This window comes from Megalobrama amblycephala, linkage group LG23 (assembly GCF_018812025.1).
Source record: "Megalobrama amblycephala isolate DHTTF-2021 linkage group LG23, ASM1881202v1, whole genome shotgun sequence".
NCBI classification, from domain to species: Eukaryota; Metazoa; Chordata; class Actinopteri; order Cypriniformes; family Xenocyprididae; genus Megalobrama; species Megalobrama amblycephala.
Window position 1 is genome coordinate 27,253,273 of NC_063066.1, and position 20,270 is coordinate 27,273,542.

A 20,270-nucleotide genomic window follows, 5' to 3' on the forward strand; every position below is an offset into this window, starting at 1 on the left:
TAGAACGCCGCTTGTCCTGGGACCCCTCCGGGGTTAGCAGTGCTCTGCCGCTGTGCATTTTAATAAAGGTCAGCTAGCTTATAAACCTATTCATTAGCCACTTTCTGCCATTAATTCAACAAGCTCAACTACAGTGTGAGTGTTTGTCAGCTCTGCTGAGATTTGAGACACTGTCTGGCTGCTTTGCTCCCAAATTGATATGTTGTAATGTTGCTGCAATCATTTACAGCATGATCAGGTTTAGAGGATGCGAAGTAACAACAGAATGCTCCCCATGCTGTAATGCTTAGTTTTAAGGTTTACAAGAAATACATTGGCCTCAAAAAGCATTTGGACATTTAGGCCACACTTACAAAATGTATGTAAATGTATGTTACGCAATGCAAATATATTTATGTATATTACATAAAGTCAAGCAAGAAGCATTTAGTCTAAATAAAAGTATTCAAATGACAGGGTTCCCATAATTTCTGACCAATTTCTGAGAACTTTCTTTTCTAGCTAATCGTGATAACTGTGACTGAAGTACTTTAAAATAAATAAATAAAAAAAAGTCCCCCTGTGGTGAAAATCAAGCTTTAAATGTTGTTTATATGTCTATGTGGTGTTTATAATATGTTTTAAGACAAACCATGTGCAAATTCATAAGTCAACACCATTGCTGAGTATTTTCTCCTTAAAACTGCAGTGAACCAAACACAGTTTGAAATTGCTGGTGTTTCTGACATCACAAACTACCTTGGTAACCAATCACGTCAACGTGTGATCGTCAACGAGTGGATCTCTGAGCTGGTGTGAGTGAGTGGAGGCGGGGCTAATTTGCATATTCATAGAATCGCATATACTAAATGAGGCAAGGGTGTAGTTACATTCAAGCTATTATAAGGCATGGTGAGGATAAAACATTTAAATATGTCATTTTGGTGATCAAAGATGAGTTTTAAAGGGTTAGTCCACATCTGTAAGATCTTTGTTCATCTTCGGAATACAAATTAAGATCTTTTTAATAAAGTCTGAGAGGTTTCTTTCCCTCAATAGAGATCCAACACAACTACCACTTCAAGGTCCAAAAAGGTAGAAAGACAATTAAAGTACTCCATGTGACTCCAGCGGCTTTAACTAAATTTTATGAAGCGACATGAGTGATTTGTTTATGCAAAAAAAACAAAAAAACAAAAAACAACAACATCAAAAAACATAATTTACCACTTTACTAACAAAATAATATTATCGCGTGAACACTAGCGGCAGCTAGATTACTTGTGGACCCTCAAGAGGTAACCTCGCTATTTCGTAAAATCTGCATTAAGAAATCGACTGGGCCAGATGGTATCTCAGCTTATCTTTTGCGGGAATGTGCAGAAGAGTTAACACAAGCATGGGGTCCAATCTTCCAGCAATCTCTAGACCATCATATGGTCCCCTCGCTATGGAAAAAGACTATCATTACTCTGTTCCTAAAAAATCTGGTGCTGTTGATAATAATGACTTCAGACCAATTGCTATAACATCTATGAAATGCCTGGAGAAATATGTGATGTCCAGACTGAAATGTAATGTAAATTCACTGTTAGACCCATTACAGTTTGCTTATAGGGAGGGGAGAGGGACTGTCGATGCTGTAAACACGGTCACACATCTGACTCTTCAACATTTAGAAACCTCGAATGCATATGCACGATTACTGTTTGTAGATTTTAGCTCAGCTTTTAATATGCTTCAGCCACAGTTACTCCTAGCTAAGCTTGTAAATTGTAATGTTAACCATTTTATTATTAAGTGGCTTTTTTTCTTTTTTAACAAATCATACTCAGTATGTATTACTTGTATCTATGTTTTAAATTGTAAGATGTAATATATATATATATATATATATATATATATATATATATATTTTTTTTTTTTTTTTTTTTTTTTTCTCCTTCTCTTTATTGTTTATTGTGTGTTGTGTATGATTGTGTATTATTGCAGCTTTGAGTCCAAAACAATTTTCCTGAAAAGGACAATAAAGTATACTCTAACTCTAACACAGGGGTGTCCAAACTTTTTTTTAAAAGGGGGCCAGATTCGATGTCGTGGAAACATCTGGGGGCCGGTTCCTATATATATATATATATATATATATATATATATATATATATATATATATATATATATATATATATATATATATATATATATATATATATATATATATATATATATATATATATATATTTATTTATTTATTTAGTAGGCCTACATGTTTTGTTTCTTGAAAACTTAGATTTGACAAAAGCTTGAGCTGACAGTAGAGTAGTTTGAGGACACAGATGCAAATTTAATACACAAACAATATCTATAAAACTTAACCTTGTTTTTAAATGGTGAAATTTTAATATTATTACTGAGTTAGAACTCTATTCTTATTTAAATTAAAAGTACTCTAATTAGATCACTGCAGGTAAAACCACACATGGCACTTAAAGGGTCATGAAACCCCCCTGTTTTAGCCTGGTCGTTCACACCTCTGAGCTGCAAAAACTCTGTTAAAATGGATGTGTAAAGCTCTGGAAAAGTGGGAGTGTAGAGGGGGAGAAGAAGAGGGGAGAGAACAACCAATGAAGCACAGACATAGAACACACTCATTATACACAATAATGAATATTAATATATGAGCACGGAGAAAACGACAACAAACTCCCAAGCACAAGGGAGAAATGTGAAAGAATATTTAAAAGGGCTAATAATAGACTACTTATTATGTTTACGAGCACTGCAGTCTCAAAATCAGTCTTTAGTTTATTAGGATAATCGTGTCGTCGCGTTCAGATAGGCTACACCACTGTATCATTGTCCAGTTTGCACATATAATTAATTTGAAGAAGACTTGATGAAATATGTGTGCATAACTACACCGTGCTGGTTAATGTTTGGTGCAGGAGAATGTGTGAAATAAAAACTTTAAACACAGATACTTTATTCTGTATGAGCTATGTGCCACGTGGCTAGTGTTGTTAAACACAAAGCAGAGCTCCGCGCTGAAACCGATCATATGCGCGCTCCGCGTGTATAACATATCAGTCGTATCTTTCATGTGTTCGTATTCAAACTCCAGCTCTGACCGCATCGCGAGCAAAATACAAACACCACACGTGCTGCTGTGCTGAAGGAAACATATACGGCTCGCATGTTTGAACGCAGCTAGAGCAGGCGGAGGTGAATGAACAGCACTTTTGTGACATTTGAATTCTCTGCTGTAATGCGATCTCATGTGAACATATTTTCCATTTTTGCTGGTAGATTACAGCAAAACATCCACATGCACACAAACCTCTGCTCTGGTCGCGTCACAGGAAAACACATTGTGTTGTGGTACTGAGGAAATGAACACCAATGATATATCTCTGAATGACAAGAGACCGAGGCGAGAGAAGTGATACTTTCTCATGCATAATACCGCAATTATAATATTATGCATACTACAGCGCAGTGATTGGATTAAATGAGTTTTATGTCATGAATATATGTCGAGACTTGCTTGAAACGGTCTACGTCAGCATGTTCGACCATGCCCATACTTGGGCCGAAAGTACACGATTATGTCAGATTTTGTGACGTTGCTCCGACTCAGCTTTTCAAACCGGAAGACAGAAGTCGCTCTGAAAAATGCAAAAATAACTATTTTTCACTTATGAATAACATTAATGAGTACCTTTAGTGTTTTCAATGATGTGCAGCCTATACATATCTGTTTATATCTCATATATAAGTGTTTTGGGGTTTCATGACCCTTTAACTACATGGTAAAAAGTAAAAAATATTGTTTTTATATCTAGAATGGCTTTAAGGTATTTAGTCTATAAACACATTTAATATAAATACGAATGCACAAAACCAAGTTTATGACAAAAATAATCTGTAATGTGGCTTTATTGGCATTTAATACAAGTCTACATTAAAAATGAAATAAAATAAGATATTAACCTACATTTCTGACAATATACCACGGTTACAGTTAGTGTTACCACAGTAAATCCATGATAAATGTTGGTGAATTGTTGGTTGAAGTAGTCTAACTGGATCGGCTCAATGTTTCTCCTGTTTTCCACATTGAGCTTGTGAGTTGCGTAGTGCGCACAAGTGGCGTTGTTTCGTTCCGCTTTTGGTGTGTTCATGTTTCCCTTGCCTAAAATCTAGTACTGCCACCTTGTGTTGACAATGTGAAACTGCACGATTTGTAAATTATGCGTGGCGGGCCACACATAATATATTTTAATAGACAAGCTGCGGGCCGCTTAAAATTCAACCCCGGGCCGTAGTTTGGACACCCCTGCTCTAACACAAAACGCATGCGTTGTGATGCTCTTGTGAACACGTGCATGTGCGTTGAGTTATTGCGCGAGTTTGAACACAGCACGCCTGCATTGTGAAGCTCTCATGAATGCATGTTCATGATCAATATTTAGTTGGTAAATTATATTTTTTTTGCACAAACAAAGCACTTGCGTTGCTTCATAAAATTGAGGTTAAACCACTGGAATCACATGGAGTACTGTAATTATGTCATTCCTACCTTTCTGGACCTTGGAGTGGTAGTTGAGTTGGATCTCTATGGAGGGACAGAAACCTCTCAGACTTCATCAAAAATATCTTAATTTGTGTTCCGAAGATGAATGAAGGTCTTACAGATGTGGAACGACACGAGGAGTAATAAATGACAGAATTTGGGGTGAACTAACCCTTTAAGAGATCAAATTTATATATATATATATATATATATATATATATATATATATATATATATATATATATATACACACACACACACACACACACACACACAGTACAGTCCAAAAGTTTGGAACCACTAAGATTTTTAATGTTTTTAAAATAAGTTTCGTCTGCTCACCAAGGCTACATTTATTTAATTAAAAATACAGTAAAAAACAGTAATATTGTGAAATATTATTACAATTTAAAATAACTGTGTACTATTTAAATATATTTGACAAAGTAATTTATTCCTGTGATGCAAAGCTGAATTTTCAGCATCGTTACTCCAGTCTTCAGTGTCACATGATCCTTCAGAAATCATTCTAATATGCTGATTTGCTGCTCAATAAACATTTATGATTATTTTCAATGTTGAAAACAGTTGTGTACTTTTTTTTTCAGGATTCCTTGATGAATAGAAAGTTCAAAAGAACAGTATTTATCTGAAATACAAAGCTTCTGTAGCATTATACACTACCATTCAAAAGTTTGGGGTCAGTAAGAATTTTCATTTTTATTTTTTTGAAAAGAAATTAAAGAAATGAATGCTTTTATTCGGCAAGGATGCATTAAATCAATCAAAAGTGGCAGTAAAGACATTTACAATGTTACAAAAGATTAGATTTCAGATAAACACTGTTCTTTTGAACTTTCTATTCATCAAATAATCCTGAAAAAAAATATTGTACACAAATATTTTGTACAATGTACACATTAAATGTTTCTTGAGCAGCAGATCAGCATATTAGAATGATTTCTGAAGGATCATGTGACACTGAAGACTGGAGTAATGATGCTGAAAATTCAGCTTTGCATCACAGGAATAAATTACTTTGTGAAATATATTCAAATAGAAAACAGTTATTTTAAATTGTAATAATATTTCACAATATTACTGTTTTTTACTGTATTTTTAATTAAATAAATGTAGCCTTGGTGAGCAGACGAAACTTCTTTTAAAAACATTAAAAATCTTAGTGGTTCCAAACTTTTGGACTGTACTGTATATATATATATATATATATATATATATATATATATATATATATATATATATATATATATATATATAATTTATGTATAGTCAGTACATTTTGTTCTCAAAGTCTGATCAAAATAGAGTTGTCCATCACAGCTAGCCTGACTCTCTCAGTAAATTACCCCTGACTCCAGGTCAAAACAATCCCAAACTTTTGTCAGAATCTTGAAAGGTAAAGTCCATTTATCTGTGATCTAAGAAAGGAACAAAGTATGAGAAGAAACACACCATAGACAATCACAGTAGCCGAGGAGCTCTTGCGTCGAGCCACAATGTTCTTGGCCACGCAGGTGTAGTTCCCTGTGTCGGCCAGGCGGGCTTGTTTGATGATGAGATTATGGTCCACGGTGATGAAGAAATTGGGGTCAGTCTTGGGGTCGATCAGCTCCTCGTTTCTCTGCCACTCCACCTATAGATATACACAAGAGAAAACATTTCACAGCTTCAATCTGGCTCAAATGGATGGAAAACGCTCTGTATGCTCTCTGATCCAGCTGCCACTCTGGGCAGCTCCCAAGGCCAAAACCTGGACTGAGGATGTTAAAGTTTGGCAGGCACTGCATGGTAGCATGGGGCAGTAGGAAAGTGGATTAGCATTTTCTTTCAATTGTTTTTCTATTGTTCACTGCAAATTAGAACATGTATTTCTCACTTTAAAATTAGAAATAGAACTTAAAGTAGAAATTGCGATTATGGTAGTACTTTGGTAACAAAAGAAAAAATGTGATTAAATTTTTATGTGTTGTGGTGTGATGTTTATTATCACAAAAAATAAATTTTATATCATTTTTCAACTTACTACTTTTAAACTTTCATTGTAAGAATGTTACTGTAACTTAATAATAATAATAATAATAAAATGGTGAATTAGTCAAAATCATTTACTGTAAATTATTATGAGACAAAGGCTTAAATTTTATTGAACACGATGTACTTTAAAAGTTTGGAAGTTTGGACGGACATTTTGAGCTGCAACAGCTGGTCGCAGGCTGGTCTAGTCCTGCACCAGTGCAAAAGTACATGTATTATTAATGGGACTCCCAGAGCTGCCAAATCACTCTGCATGGTTCCTCATCCAAGTCCAGCTCATGGAACAGACGGAATATGGTGAAAGACGTCAGATCTCTGGCTCGATGGTATATTTGTGTGAGTACATTAATGAGAGGGATAATTAGCAGAGCCGTTGGTTGTTAACATGTTTGCTTGTTGCTCTCACCTCAGCAGGAGGCACACCTTCAGGAGGATGACAGCGCAGAAGGATTTCCTGATCAAGTGCCACTTCCTTACCCAGCGGTTCCTCCTCAAAGTTCTTCCTCAGATCTGTAGTGCAAAATCATTTTATTTATTAGTCATTAGGAATATACAGTAAACTTACAATCACAACAAAAGATTATGGTAGACTCTGCTGTGCAATGTGCAAAAATATACAGACCTTGTAGTGCACACAATTGTATATTTAATATTAAACATTAATTTCGTTATTATATTTGGTATATATTCTCAGAGGAAAAGACATGACCTGGTGAGTGTGTTCTGACATTGTGAACTTGTGCTTATGTGTGTATGATATGATGCTTTATGCATTGCTGCAATTTATATACAATTATTTATTTTTTGGCAACAAAAAAAATACATATTTTATTTTATTGTTATTTTATTAATTTATTTACATGTACAGATTTTATATAGATCCAGATTTTCACTTTTCTACCTGATAAAATCACTGTTAGTTTGAAGAGGGCATTAATCAAAAGTCTAGAAGAAATAAGTGAGATTTTAGGGGTCTTTTTGGGGGCCTGAAAACAAGAACTTTTAAAAAACGGGTTTCAAAATGTATGTTTTTGAACACTATTACTGTTATTGCCTGCATGTAAACTGCAAAAATCAAAATTTGTGAAAATGGTGACGTCATGCACATGCATATTTCGGGCCCTATAATACACTTGGCGCAACGCGGTTTCAGCCTGCCGCAGTTATCATTTTCACGTCCTGCGCCACGTTGTTTAAATAGCATTTGCGCCCATGGGCGTGCAGGTCTGAAAAAGAGGTGTGATCAGGAACATTGTCGGCATTGCTATTTTGAGGCAACTGAAATAGTCTGTGCCATTGACCAACTGAAAACTGGTATTGCAGTCAATGCCGCAATATTTGTTTTGTTATTTAAAGAGTGCGTTAGTTATATGCGCCTATAATCGGGGGCACAACGCACATACACTCTGCTTATTATACACACAGGGACGCACAGAAGCACACAAACATGCAAGATATTAAAAAGAAAAGAATTACAAATGTAAAAGATTATTAGTGTGCGCATAAAGATAAAAAAATGTTTTGGTGGAATCCGGACGTTTCCTAGCTAGAAAAGCATTCATTTTTTCTGCTTGCAAATTCCGCAGTGTAAATAGCGAATCGACCATGGCGCGAATGCAACTGGCCCAAAACACACCCATTGCTAATTAAGAGAATAGGGGCAACCCTTTTAGACCATGTGCCGGGCATGCTGGCCATCTTTCCCATTGTTAAACTAGCAAAAGTGGATTCGGACTTGCGACTTGGAAGTGCACTTGCGCTGTGCACTTTAGACCATGTGATTAGCTTGTTAAAATAGGGCCCGTGTTCAGTCTATAGGCGCACAGTGTTTCTTTACAAAATGACATCGCCCTCTACTGGCCTGGCATGAATAATACAGAATTTTTAGTTGTTTTGGCAGATCCGTGTGAACTCTTGACAAAGTTGTCGTCTATAAGCGAAAAACGCAAAGGAATAACTTTTCCGTTTTTAGGAAATTATTGTCTTGTAAATGTGCTCTTAAATGTATTGCATGTTTTTTTTTTTGTTTTTTTTTCTTTCCTTGTGGGCTCTCAAGCCAGGATATTGACTAAAATCCTCCTGTAGTCATAAAATGGATCAGAACTTGTACATGTTTCACCAGGAAGGTAAACTGCCAAGCCATTTAATCTAACATTATCTGTGTCATATTTAGCCATGTGTTTTTGGGGTTCAGTGCTCCTCCATACATAACTCAGGGCTTTGTTTGCACCGTGTACGTTCAACAAGAGCCTTGAGCGGCCTTTCTCTCTTAGAAGGATCCATATCACAGACCCGAGTGCTTATTAGACCCTGCTTGGTTGCTTCAGAGAAAGGCTGTCTGCAGCCCCCTAGGCAAAGCATCAACAAAAAGGAATTGCATTATCTTCCTCCTCTACTCGACACCGCACCGAGGCTGTGGTATCCACACGACCACTCCACCTAAAACCCTTGGGACAAGTGTTGATGCAAGTCGAATTGTATTTGCTTGTCAAAATTGCATTAGTGTTGATGGAGGGCTTTCGTGTCCTCCTGACTATGGATGGCAAAATTTCAAAACAACATTTGCATAAACGTTTATAACTGTTATGACATGAAAAAGCTTTTGGAAGGAGGTGTCCATTGAGACAGCGGACTTGTCTTCAGCTCCGATGCTGGGGAATAAAATCTCTATCAATAACAGCGACACTGCCAGTCATTTCATTTCTTCAAAACAGATGTCATGCCTGTCTTCAACAATCAGGCCTTGGCAAACATTAAGAGGTGAAGAGGGGTCTTTGACATTCAATTTAATTAAATAGGATTTAATGGGAATAGGAGAGGCACAAAGGATTAGATGGCCATCCACTCCTGAGATGACATTGTCGTGACTTTGAGGGGAAAACTCGGGAGGTTTGTTAAAGGAATAGTTCACCCTAGCACAATTACAATGAATGGGAATTGAGACTCCATACAAACAACATAAAAGTGGTCCATATGAATAATTCGTTATATACAAAGTGCTCAGAAGTCATATGGTACTTTGTGTGCGGGAACAGACTGAAAGTTATGTAGCGGACAAAACATATGAACCACCCTTATAGGCCCTTTTGAGAGCACCTGGTCATTGTATGCAGTTTTGGGTGAGTAAATTCCTTTAAAAGTGCTTTCATTATGCGAAAGTAGAATCTGAGGTGAATCCATGTTTGGCAAGATAAATATCCATCTAGAATATTTATAAGAAGCACTCTGAGATAAATCCCAAATCCACTTTAATCGCACAATGCTTTAATCCTTGTTTTAGACTCTATCATCTTTCTTTAAAGTAAGGACGTCTTCTCCTCTGTTTTGTGCTGATGTTTGTTCTGAGTGAAGCGGTGCGGTGGTGCGGTTTCCTGGTGTTTAATCACACAGAAATATCAAAACCACCAGGCCTCTTGAGGCAATTACAAAGTGTTAAATTGCAGATTAGCAGATTTCCTTGCCATGGGCTCTTCCTGATCAAACTTCCCAATCAAACATTAAATAAGTCATATAAAACCAACTGAATCAATCAGCCTCAGGGAGAAAACGGAACATAAGTGGTTAGATTGATTGGCTAAATGGAATTTCAAAATAACTTTTAATAGAAAGTATATCACTATCAAAACACTTAACGGTGGAGTGATAAAAAAAAGAGCAAACGCTACAGTGTTGTAGAGCACTTTAAATACATTGGGGATAAATGAATTTTGTTGAACAAGCTTTTAACCAGAACACACTGTTTACACAGTGTTTAAAAGGAGTGTTAAAGTATTCAAAGAAACAATTTTAACTTCTATGACAGGAAACACCTGTTCATGTAGCTAGTGTGCATTTAAACACAGCACAAGTAAAGAGACATAATGTTAGGTGCCATATCAGCTTCTATATTTTCTAGATTATAGTGGAAGAATGGCATCTAGCCTAACTAATAAACTGCCTAAACACAGTCAGCAGTGGTTCTCAATTGGTTTTGCTTTGGGATCTAAATTTTACACTGGGATCAAATGATGACACAACCCGGTAAGCACATTTTTGCTATAACTTAACATTTTGTAAATGCATAAAAGCATGTATAAATATCGAAATGTATTATTAGTATTTTATATTAAGCCAGTAATGGATTGCATAAATCACATTGTGGTCATTTAAAACCTTGTTTAACCAGGTGAACCCATATTATATGTATGGGTTCACCTGGATAAATGAAAAGTTTGTTTCCAAAACGCAATAAATGCCATTTTAAGAAAAAATTGAGTTTCCGCCAAAATCAGTATTGTATCTGTACTTTGTTGTGTATTTTCAATATGAAAAATAACTTTTACATTGATGGATTAATTGCATTTTGAAAAAAAAAAAATGTGCCATGGATCTATTGCATTTTGGGGGGAAAAAAATAATCTGTTTTTATAATAAACCTTTGAAAATCAAAATCGAAAATCAAAAAGAAATATTCTTGAGCCAAATTAATTAGAATGATTTCTGAAGGATCATGTGACACTAAAGACCTGATGATGCTGAAAATTCAGCTTTGCATCACAGGAATAAATTACATTTTAAAATATATTAAAATATAAACCAGTCATTTTAAATTGTAATAATATTTCACAATATTACTATTTTTACAGTTTTACAGTTTTTTTTATTTTTTTTTTATTTTGCATTTTAAATGCAGCCCTGGTGAGCATAAAAGACTTCTTTCAAAAATGTAAAAAAAAAAAAAAAATACAATCTATAAATATCAAATTCATAATTTATTTTGGCACTTTATCTAAACTTTGCACCATTCTGCTGCATGGTTATTTGCAATTTATTATTAGCATTTAGAGTTTGCATTAGATTTTTCCTCGTGTCCAGATCAACACAGACCCACCAGTTGAAAACCTAGATATTTATCATTATCAGATAAGGTGGCATTTGGTCAAAATGTTTGCCATATAAGATAGCAGAGCTGAACTCACAGGCGATGCGCACATATGCCTTTTGGCTCTTCTGGGTTCCTGTAGTGCTCCAGGCCACACACTGACACCAGTAATCCTCCAGACCAAAGATCTTCTCCACCTGCTGTCTGGAGATGTCAATCTTCACCTGCATCACCGGCAGCCCTGGGACCAAACCAGACACAGCAAACACGTTCATCTCACCGCTCGAAACATAACGCCATTGACAGATATGGACATTCAGAGACAGTCTTTCAGCCGAGGCGTACAACAGACCCCTGTAAAAACTTTATTTTTGTCAAACTTGCAGCTAATCTGTGGCAAATTGGCTGGCAGAAATTAGCAGCACTTCACTGGCAGTGGTGAATCAAAACTTTGGCAACAATGTGAAATCTATCACAGCTGTCAAACTTTTCGGACGTGGCAAACTGTCCACTTTTTTCCAAAGGTTTTTGGAGGTTCACCACATCCAGCGAAGAGCTGCCAACCATTTGCAATAAGGGGAAACAAATTAAGTTCTTTGCAAACAAACATTTTTCGTTGGTTGTTTAATTCATGGAATATTGACAGATGATTGACGATCATTGTTTACTAAATGCAGGAAGTGTATGACATGCGAAACCACCTCAAAATAGAAAATCCCAAACTCTACTATGCTTCCTTGGGGTGAATTAATAAATAATCAGATATTAATATTTATGTGAGCTTCCAGTGGGAGATATTTTTCCTGGTTACTCAATATGTGCGTTTCCATTCAGACAAGAGTGGCTGGGATTATCCCATCAAAGCTCAGAGGTCTTTTCTGAAAATAAAATGTAAAAGAGGACAAGAAAAAAAAAGGAATGAAGTGATAATTTGTCAACCACAGTCGGGTGAATAATGTCTATACAACTGATGTGAAGTCATCCAACAAAATGATTCATTTTCAGCTGACAATTACAAATGAACATGATCGGAGTTAACCAACACCAACAACACAAAATGTGTAATGCATAATAAAGCTCTCTTTGAGGATTGAGGGATGGGGCTAGACAAAGATCATTTTTCTTTTCATTATCTCTGGACCATCTCCTCAACCCCTAAGCCTCTGATATTTTCCTCCATGGCTATCGCTCATCTTAACACGAAAGCATGACCTTGAAGATGTCCACATCCCCTCAACATCCACCTTCCCCCTAATTTCTCCCATAATCTCTACATCCAACCTATTAATCCTTTCCTTTTCCTCTCTCCCTTTTTTTCTTGTTTGGCTTTATTAGAACCAAGGCCTAGGTTTCAAAACCTAGGGTATTTTTGGGCATTATAGAAAAAATATGATGTTCAAATAGACATATCTTTTTTTAATCATCAAAATGTTTGAACAGAATGATTTCTGGGCATTTCAAATCTTTTTGTGCATCACAGTTGCATTGAACTCACAATGCAACTTTAGATTTTTGAGCAAATTTGAACATCAAAATCAAAACAAAGTTACTGGGTTGTCCTTGTTCACATTTTCTGGGTTGGTAGATGCACCGGGGACCCGATTATAGCACTTAAACATGGAAAAAGTCAGATTTTCATGATATGTCCCCTTTAAAGGTGCCGTAGAACGTCTTTTTAAAAGATGTAATATAGTCTAAGTTGTCCCCTCAATGTGTCTGTGAAGTTTCAGCTCAAAATACCCCATAGATTTTTTTTATTCATTTTTTTAATTGCCTATTTTGGGGCATCATTAAATATGCGTCGATTCAGCCTGCGCGGCCCCTTTAAATCTCGTGCTCCCCTCCCCCGGAGCTCGCGCTTGCCTTAAACAGCATAAACAAAGTTCACACAGCTAATATAACCCTCAAAATGGATCTTTACAAAGTGTTCGTCATGCAGCATGCAGCGTAAGTATGGTATTTATTTGGATGTTTACATTTGATTCTGAATGACTTTGATAGAGCTCCGTGGCTAAAGCTAACAATACACACTGTTGGAGAGATTTATAAAGAATGAAGTTGTGTTTATGAATTATACAGACTGCAAGTGTTTAATAATGAAAATAACAATGGCTCTTGTCTCCATGAATACAGTAAGAAACAATGGTAACTTTAACCAATATGCTAACGAAACATTTAGAAAGGCAATTTACAAATATCACTAAAAATATCATGTTATCATGGATCATGTCAGTTATTATTGCTCCATCTGCCATTTTTCGCTATTGTTCTTGCTTGCTTACCTAGTCTGATGATTCAGCTGTGCACATATCCAGATGTTAATACTGCCTGCCCTTGTGTAATGTCTTGAACATGGGCTGGCATATGCAAATATTGGGGGCGTACATATTAATGATCCCGACTGTTACGTAACAGTCGGTGTTATGTTGAGATTTGCCTGTTCTTCGGAGGTCTTTTAAACAAATGAGATTTTATATAAGAAGGAGGAAACAATGGGGTTTGAGACTCACTGTATGTCATTTCCATGTACTGAACTCTTGTTATTTAACTATGCCAAGATACATTCCATTTTTAATTCTAGGGCACCTTTAAATGTGCAAATCTATATTTGTGCATATTTGAACATCCCCAACTTTTTTTTTTGGAATCTTTCAAATGTTTGAATCTATTTTTTTGTGCTCCATGTGTAAAATAGAAAAAGGTTCTACACAATATTTCTGTCTTTCAAATGCTAGAACTGATGTTTTGGCATAATTTAAATGTTTGAATAGATTTATGCACAACATAGCTGCTTTCAAATGTTCAAATTGATTTCTGGACACAATTTCAATGTTTAAATTGATTTTGTTGGCATCAATGGAATATTTAAACACATCTTTGCACATCATAGGAGTGTGCAAAGACTTAAATTGAACATTCCAACTCCCCTATGATGTCCAAATATGGAGTTCTGAAACTCATACTGCACTGCATGGCCAGTCAAGCATTTAATGCCAATACACCATAATAAAACCATAAAACAACTCCAACAACCACATTCTGCAATTAGCCACGGTGTGGTCAGGTGCTCCAGCGATTTGACAAAAATTGCATCATCTCAAATCCTACTGGTCATTTGAGTTCTTGCTCCAACCTGTTTGTCACAAATCAGTGTACATCACATCCATCACCACTTGGCAGAGAGACTCTAGGAGGAGAGAAATAGGGCAGCATGGAGAGCTTGTGTCTCACTATCTTGGCAGACATTAGGAGCACATGCAATTACTGATTTAAACCACCCTCCAGTGTTACTCAGGGCGTCAACATCAAAATGGACCTCTCAGACAATCTTGCTGTCCTCTGACACAACGTCTGGACTTTAATCATCGCTGATGGCTCAAAACACTTTTGCAATGGGTCAAAAATATAAGATTCAATGCACAAATCTCTGTAATCCAGACTAAAATAAGTGCATTGAAAATAACACTCTCAATTAATTGCTGTACTTGCATTGCATTTAATTAAAATTGCGTAACCAATTAAATATAAGCGGAAATAGTTATGATATAAGACCACTAATATCATGGTGATTTTTTAAGGTATGATTATTTTATTTTACTTTTTTAGAGAGAGAATGTAATTATCGTTCGCATTAAAACGTAAAATACAATTAAGAGAAACAGGCATAGCCTGAAATAGTCAGAGGAAAAGCTATCTTAAACACTGATTGTTTTATTAATTGCTTTTTGTTTCTTTTAGCAGCAATTACCCGGATTTCTGACCTCACACTCCCTCTGCGCTTCATGACGAACCACTGAGGCCGCCACATTCGGTTTCATTCACTTTTGTGAATATGCCAAATGGCCTGCACTGTTGCTCAGGCATGAAAATTCACTTTTCCTGCATGACAGATTTAGCTGCATGATAGGCCAGGATAATACTGTAACGCAGATTTGTATAATTAGTAATTAACCGAGTATGAAGTCTTTGACTAGGAACACCATTAAAATGTTCACCCCTGAGCTCTTGAGCGAGGTCGCTGTGGCAACCCTCCCTCTGGGGTCTAAGAGGTCACACAGTTAAAGAATAATTGACTCTTAGGCCGAGTGTCACATGCGAGCACCCGCTTCCAATACTGTTAAACCCCCACAGACGGAGAGAATTATTCCAAAATGAAGACACATTTATTAGACCCTGAAAGAAAAAAGGCCCTGCGGAGATTGAATCGTAATTCTGAGTTATTGCTTAATGCTTTTGCCGTGTTGTGCGTCTGCATACTCAATACATGCGGCGCACCTTCAAAATTAATTGTTAAAAATTCATAACCCGTCCCATTTTTCTACAATGACATCTAACAAATTATTAAATACAGACGTAAAATTCAGACAAAGAATAATAATGACGCTGCTTTCCTTTCTGGGGTTAGCTGAACCGAGTGCATTTTTCATAACAGACCACAAGGTCAACCAGTTCCCAGGCATTTCCCAGAATTCATCATAAGGAATAATGTGAATGAAAGGGAACATAGAAATTGTTTTTTTTTTCTTTTCCCCTATGGTAAACCATTTCAAACTTGATACAGTGTTTTAAAAATGCAACACTCTGAGAGAAGCTGAAAAAAATGACATGTTATGCAAACATCAGTCTTTAACTTTAAGTTTAACTTGTGAAGTTTCATTTTTGGGTGAACTAACCCTTTAAAACAGTGGTTCTCAACAAGGGGGCGTGGGTCCACTAGGGGGCTTCAGCAAAGTTCAATGACTAAAAAGTAATTAAATTAATAAATTATTAATATCCTTTAAAACAGTGGTTCTCAACAAGGGGGCATGGGTCCACTAGGGGGCTTCAGCAAAGTTCAATGACTAAAAAGTAATTAAATTAATAAATTATTAATATCCTTTAAAACAGTGGTTCTCAACAAGGGGGGCGTGGGTCCACTAGGGGGCTTCAGCAAAGTTCAATGCCTAAAAAGTAATTAAATTAATAAATTATTATTATTTTAAAACAACAGAACTCTACATTAAAATGTAAAAAAAAAAAAAAAAAAAAAAAAAACACCAAATAACACTAGGAAGCCTACAGATATTGTGTTGGGGTACTGTCAGTCAAAAATGTTGAAAAACATTGCTATAAAGTAACTTTAAAGGGTTAAAATTTACTTAAAAGGGTTGAAATTTCTGTGATTAAGTACTCACCCTGAGCACAAATTAAGATATTTTTGATGAAATACAAGTATTTTTATTTATTTTTTGTAAAAAAAATAAATAAAATAATTACCATCATTCAAGGTCCAGAAAAGTAATAAAGACATTAAAGTATTCTAGTCACTTCATAACATTAAGGTTGAACCACTGTAGTCACATTGACTATTTTAACAATGTCTTTACTAGTTTTCTGGACCTTGAATGATGGTAATTACGTTGCTTTCAATGGGGGATAAAAAAAAACCTTGGATTTCACCAAAAATATCTTAATTTGTGTTCCGAAGATGAAAGGTCTAACGGGTTTGAAACGTCACGAAGGGTGGGTACTTAATGACAGAAATTTCATTTTTGGGTGAACTAACCTTTTAAGGTGGCTAAAAGAAAAAAAAAAAAATTCTAAACACTTATTGAAACTTACTATAATTCCTGCATAGTAACAATTCTTTATAAATCACTATCACTGTTCACCCAAAAAAAAATAAAAAAAAATAAAATAAAAAAATAAATTATTTACCCTCATGTTGTTCCAAACCTGTATGACATTCCTTCTTATGTGGAAAATAAAATAAGAAATGTTGGGTAACCAACCAGTTTTGATTACTATCGACTTCCTTTGAAAAGACAAAAACACACTGAAAAATTTCTCAAAATATCTTCTTTTATGTTTTACAGAATAGTCATATAGGTTTGGAATGACATGACAGAATTTCCATCATTTCAGTTACACTTTCCCCCTTCAACTGTTGTATTTGTAGGTAGTCTCACAGGAAAAACCATGGATGAGATGTTTCCTCCAGGGAACTAACAGGGTCCTGGTCGGATTCAACAATGCATTCACAGTAGAATCCAGGGATATGATAACATCCCGTTCCGACACACTACACCATAACTTTATCTGAGTCCCAGCGTGACTTTGCAGTGACTGCTCTACATATTATTGCAGCAGCGAACATCTGTTCATTGTGTCTGCATCAACAGCTCCCCAAAGGAGCAACAAACGCTGCAAGAAGAGCAACTAGGTGGCAAAGAGATGCATTATTCAAGGATGTTATCTATCCAAATGTGTGAGTAACATTTCTCATTACTGCTATAAAGGACTTTTATTGTGAAGAGGATGGAGACTGCTAAATCAAATAGCATGTGTGTGTATGTGTAGAAATAGAGACAAGACTCACAGACCCACAGTGACATCGCTGCTCTTATTCTCTTGTGAGTGGATACAGGGACTTGATGATTTTTTTTTTTTTCTTCACTCACTCTTGTTTTTGCTGCCGCTGACCTCAATTCCACGGGGGTCATTTGCTTATCAAAGGCGCAGCCCGAAACTGGCAGGTTGAAGTAAGTTTTCATTGTGACCGAGGAAATTCAATTAGGCCGCATCTAGAGCGCCGAGAGCTAAGATTCATCAATGGGAGCTGGGATTAAGGGGAACTGACTTACACTAGGACGATCAGTCAGAAGGTCAGCGTGCGCCCATCACAAGGGACTTTTTTATTTTTTCATTGACTTCCAGTTGAATACAGCTGGAATAAAGAGTCATTCTCTGATGCACTGAATCTTACAGATAATTGCTTCCATCACCTGTATAGACATCACCTAGTGGCATAATGATGTTTATCATTAGTGTTGAATTAGAGAGGTAAATACGCATTTAAAACACATTAGTGTTTTGAACTGTGTTGAATAATGCAATGTTTACCATGTTGTTTGACAAACATATCACTCGCTTTCATTGCAATACACTCTTTTCATTACCCGCTATCGCTTCTGGACGTCTGAGCCCTGAAACAGCGGCCAAAGCTAGAGAGGTAAACAAACACATGAATAATCAGAGCAATTCGAAAATGTCATTAAAACCGACAAAATTCTGCGCTGTGTGCCGACACATTGAGCCGATGCTTATGAGGTCAACACGAGTTCAATTCTGCCTCATAACATTTCCCCATCATTCTTTTTTTCCTTGGGCATCAATAAAATATTCTCATAATACTCATATAAACAAAAAGATCAAAAGTAAATAAATATAATAAAAATAATGCAAATAACGAAACAACAAAAAAAAATAGATAAACAAACAAACAAACATTATGCTAAACAATGCTTGAGTTTAAATCTGAACAAAAATAAAGAATAAAAAGTAGTAAGGTTACATAGATGTTTAAATTTAATAAAATAAAAACATTTATAAATATATTTTTATTTATAACATTTTTGTTTATAAAATATTTTATTTATATAAATATTTATTTATAAAATATTTTATAATTATTAAAAATAATGAAATTAATAAATAAATGTATACAAAAACAAAATTAATATACTTAAAATAAATACGTTCAAAAATAATACAATATAACAATTATTAAATGACAATAAAATAATGAAAAATAATAACAAATAACAAAATAAATAATGAAAATAAAAAATTAATAATAATAAAAAAAATAAGTAGAGTACTCTTTGCTATCAGGCTAAAGGTGTTGTTCATCACACAGCTATGTGGTTTCTAGCTGTTCCTTACAGTCCATAAAAGCCCACTTTAAGTCTCTAGATACGGTTTGGGGTAAGTCTACAGGATTTTTTCCCCCCACCCGTTTTTTCATCCGGCATGTTAAAAAAAGTTGAAACGCTTAAACTACAAATGCACCTCTCCTCAACAAGCCACATGATTTAAGGTATCCTTTACAGAATAAATGGCATGTATGATTAGGGATTTGACTTCTTGGGTAGCACCATTAATAATAAACAGTCCCAAATAATGCTGCACATAGACGAAGGATCAAAACTATCCATCTCATCCTCCAAAAAGCTCCAAAAAACGCCAGTGTCCTCTAAAGCACTCTAAAGCTGGAAGTGCAACAGGCAGGATGACTCAGTGAACGGCTGTCTCTTTTCCTGCACTAATAAGATACTGTAATCCTCGGCTCACTCCAGTGAGCAGCAGTCTATGAAGAAGAGAAGAGACAGACAGACTGTTCCAGGGGCCACATTAAATCTATCAGCCACAGAGGTGACATGCAGGCACATCCGGAGACCCCAAACCAGTCTGTCCAGCACACTTTTTGGGTCAAGGCTTGGCTCAAGGATTCTAGTTATTTCAGGAATATTTTTTTGCTAGTTCTAATTTGATTGAACTGTCCATTTGCGACTGTGAATGCGACGTTCAAGGCCTCCCGCTCACGCCCGCCGTTCAATTATGTATTATTTAAGGCTGGTGACCCAGCATGTGGCTGCAGCACCAATCAATCCCGTCTAGTTCAGGCCAATGCCAGCTCAAGGTGAAATGACTTGCAGGTAGGTTAGAAAAACCACTGACACGCATGCTAACGTGTCAATCTGCAGCTTGAAAAAGGGAAAATACACCAATATTAAAGCCTACAGAGCCCTGAAATGGGCTGTGACACGGAAAGAGTGATTACAAGCACCATGAAAGACAACACTATGATTTTATGTCGACTTTTATGTGACTGACATTAAATGCTAAGCGTCTATAACCTGAGAAAGCCCTGGCGACAGTGAACGCAAGTTTATCTAGTAGACTATTTCGTAACAGAACACGTAAACACACCAATCTTGCCTTAAAATACTTTCTTTAAAATACTGAGTTTCCTTTATATGAGAT

The 20,270-nt window shown here is 35.9% G+C and overlaps 1 protein-coding gene across 4 annotated transcripts in view; it reads right to left on the minus strand.

Annotated features, from left to right (window-relative positions):
* unc5a (unc-5 netrin receptor A) overlaps window positions 1-20,270 on the minus strand; it is a 263,498-nt gene that overhangs the window by 67,994 nt on the left and 175,234 nt on the right. For all 4 annotated transcript variants that reach the window (XM_048176234.1, XM_048176232.1, XM_048176231.1 and 1 more), the window contains exons 3-5: window positions 11,563-11,706; window positions 7,011-7,114; window positions 6,023-6,203 (exon numbers count right to left, since the gene is read on the minus strand). In XM_048176234.1, the coding sequence (XP_048032191.1) occupies window positions 6,023-6,203; window positions 7,011-7,114; window positions 11,563-11,706 (429 nt within the window). The remainder of the gene's footprint in view (window positions 1-6,022; window positions 6,204-7,010; window positions 7,115-11,562; window positions 11,707-20,270) is intronic.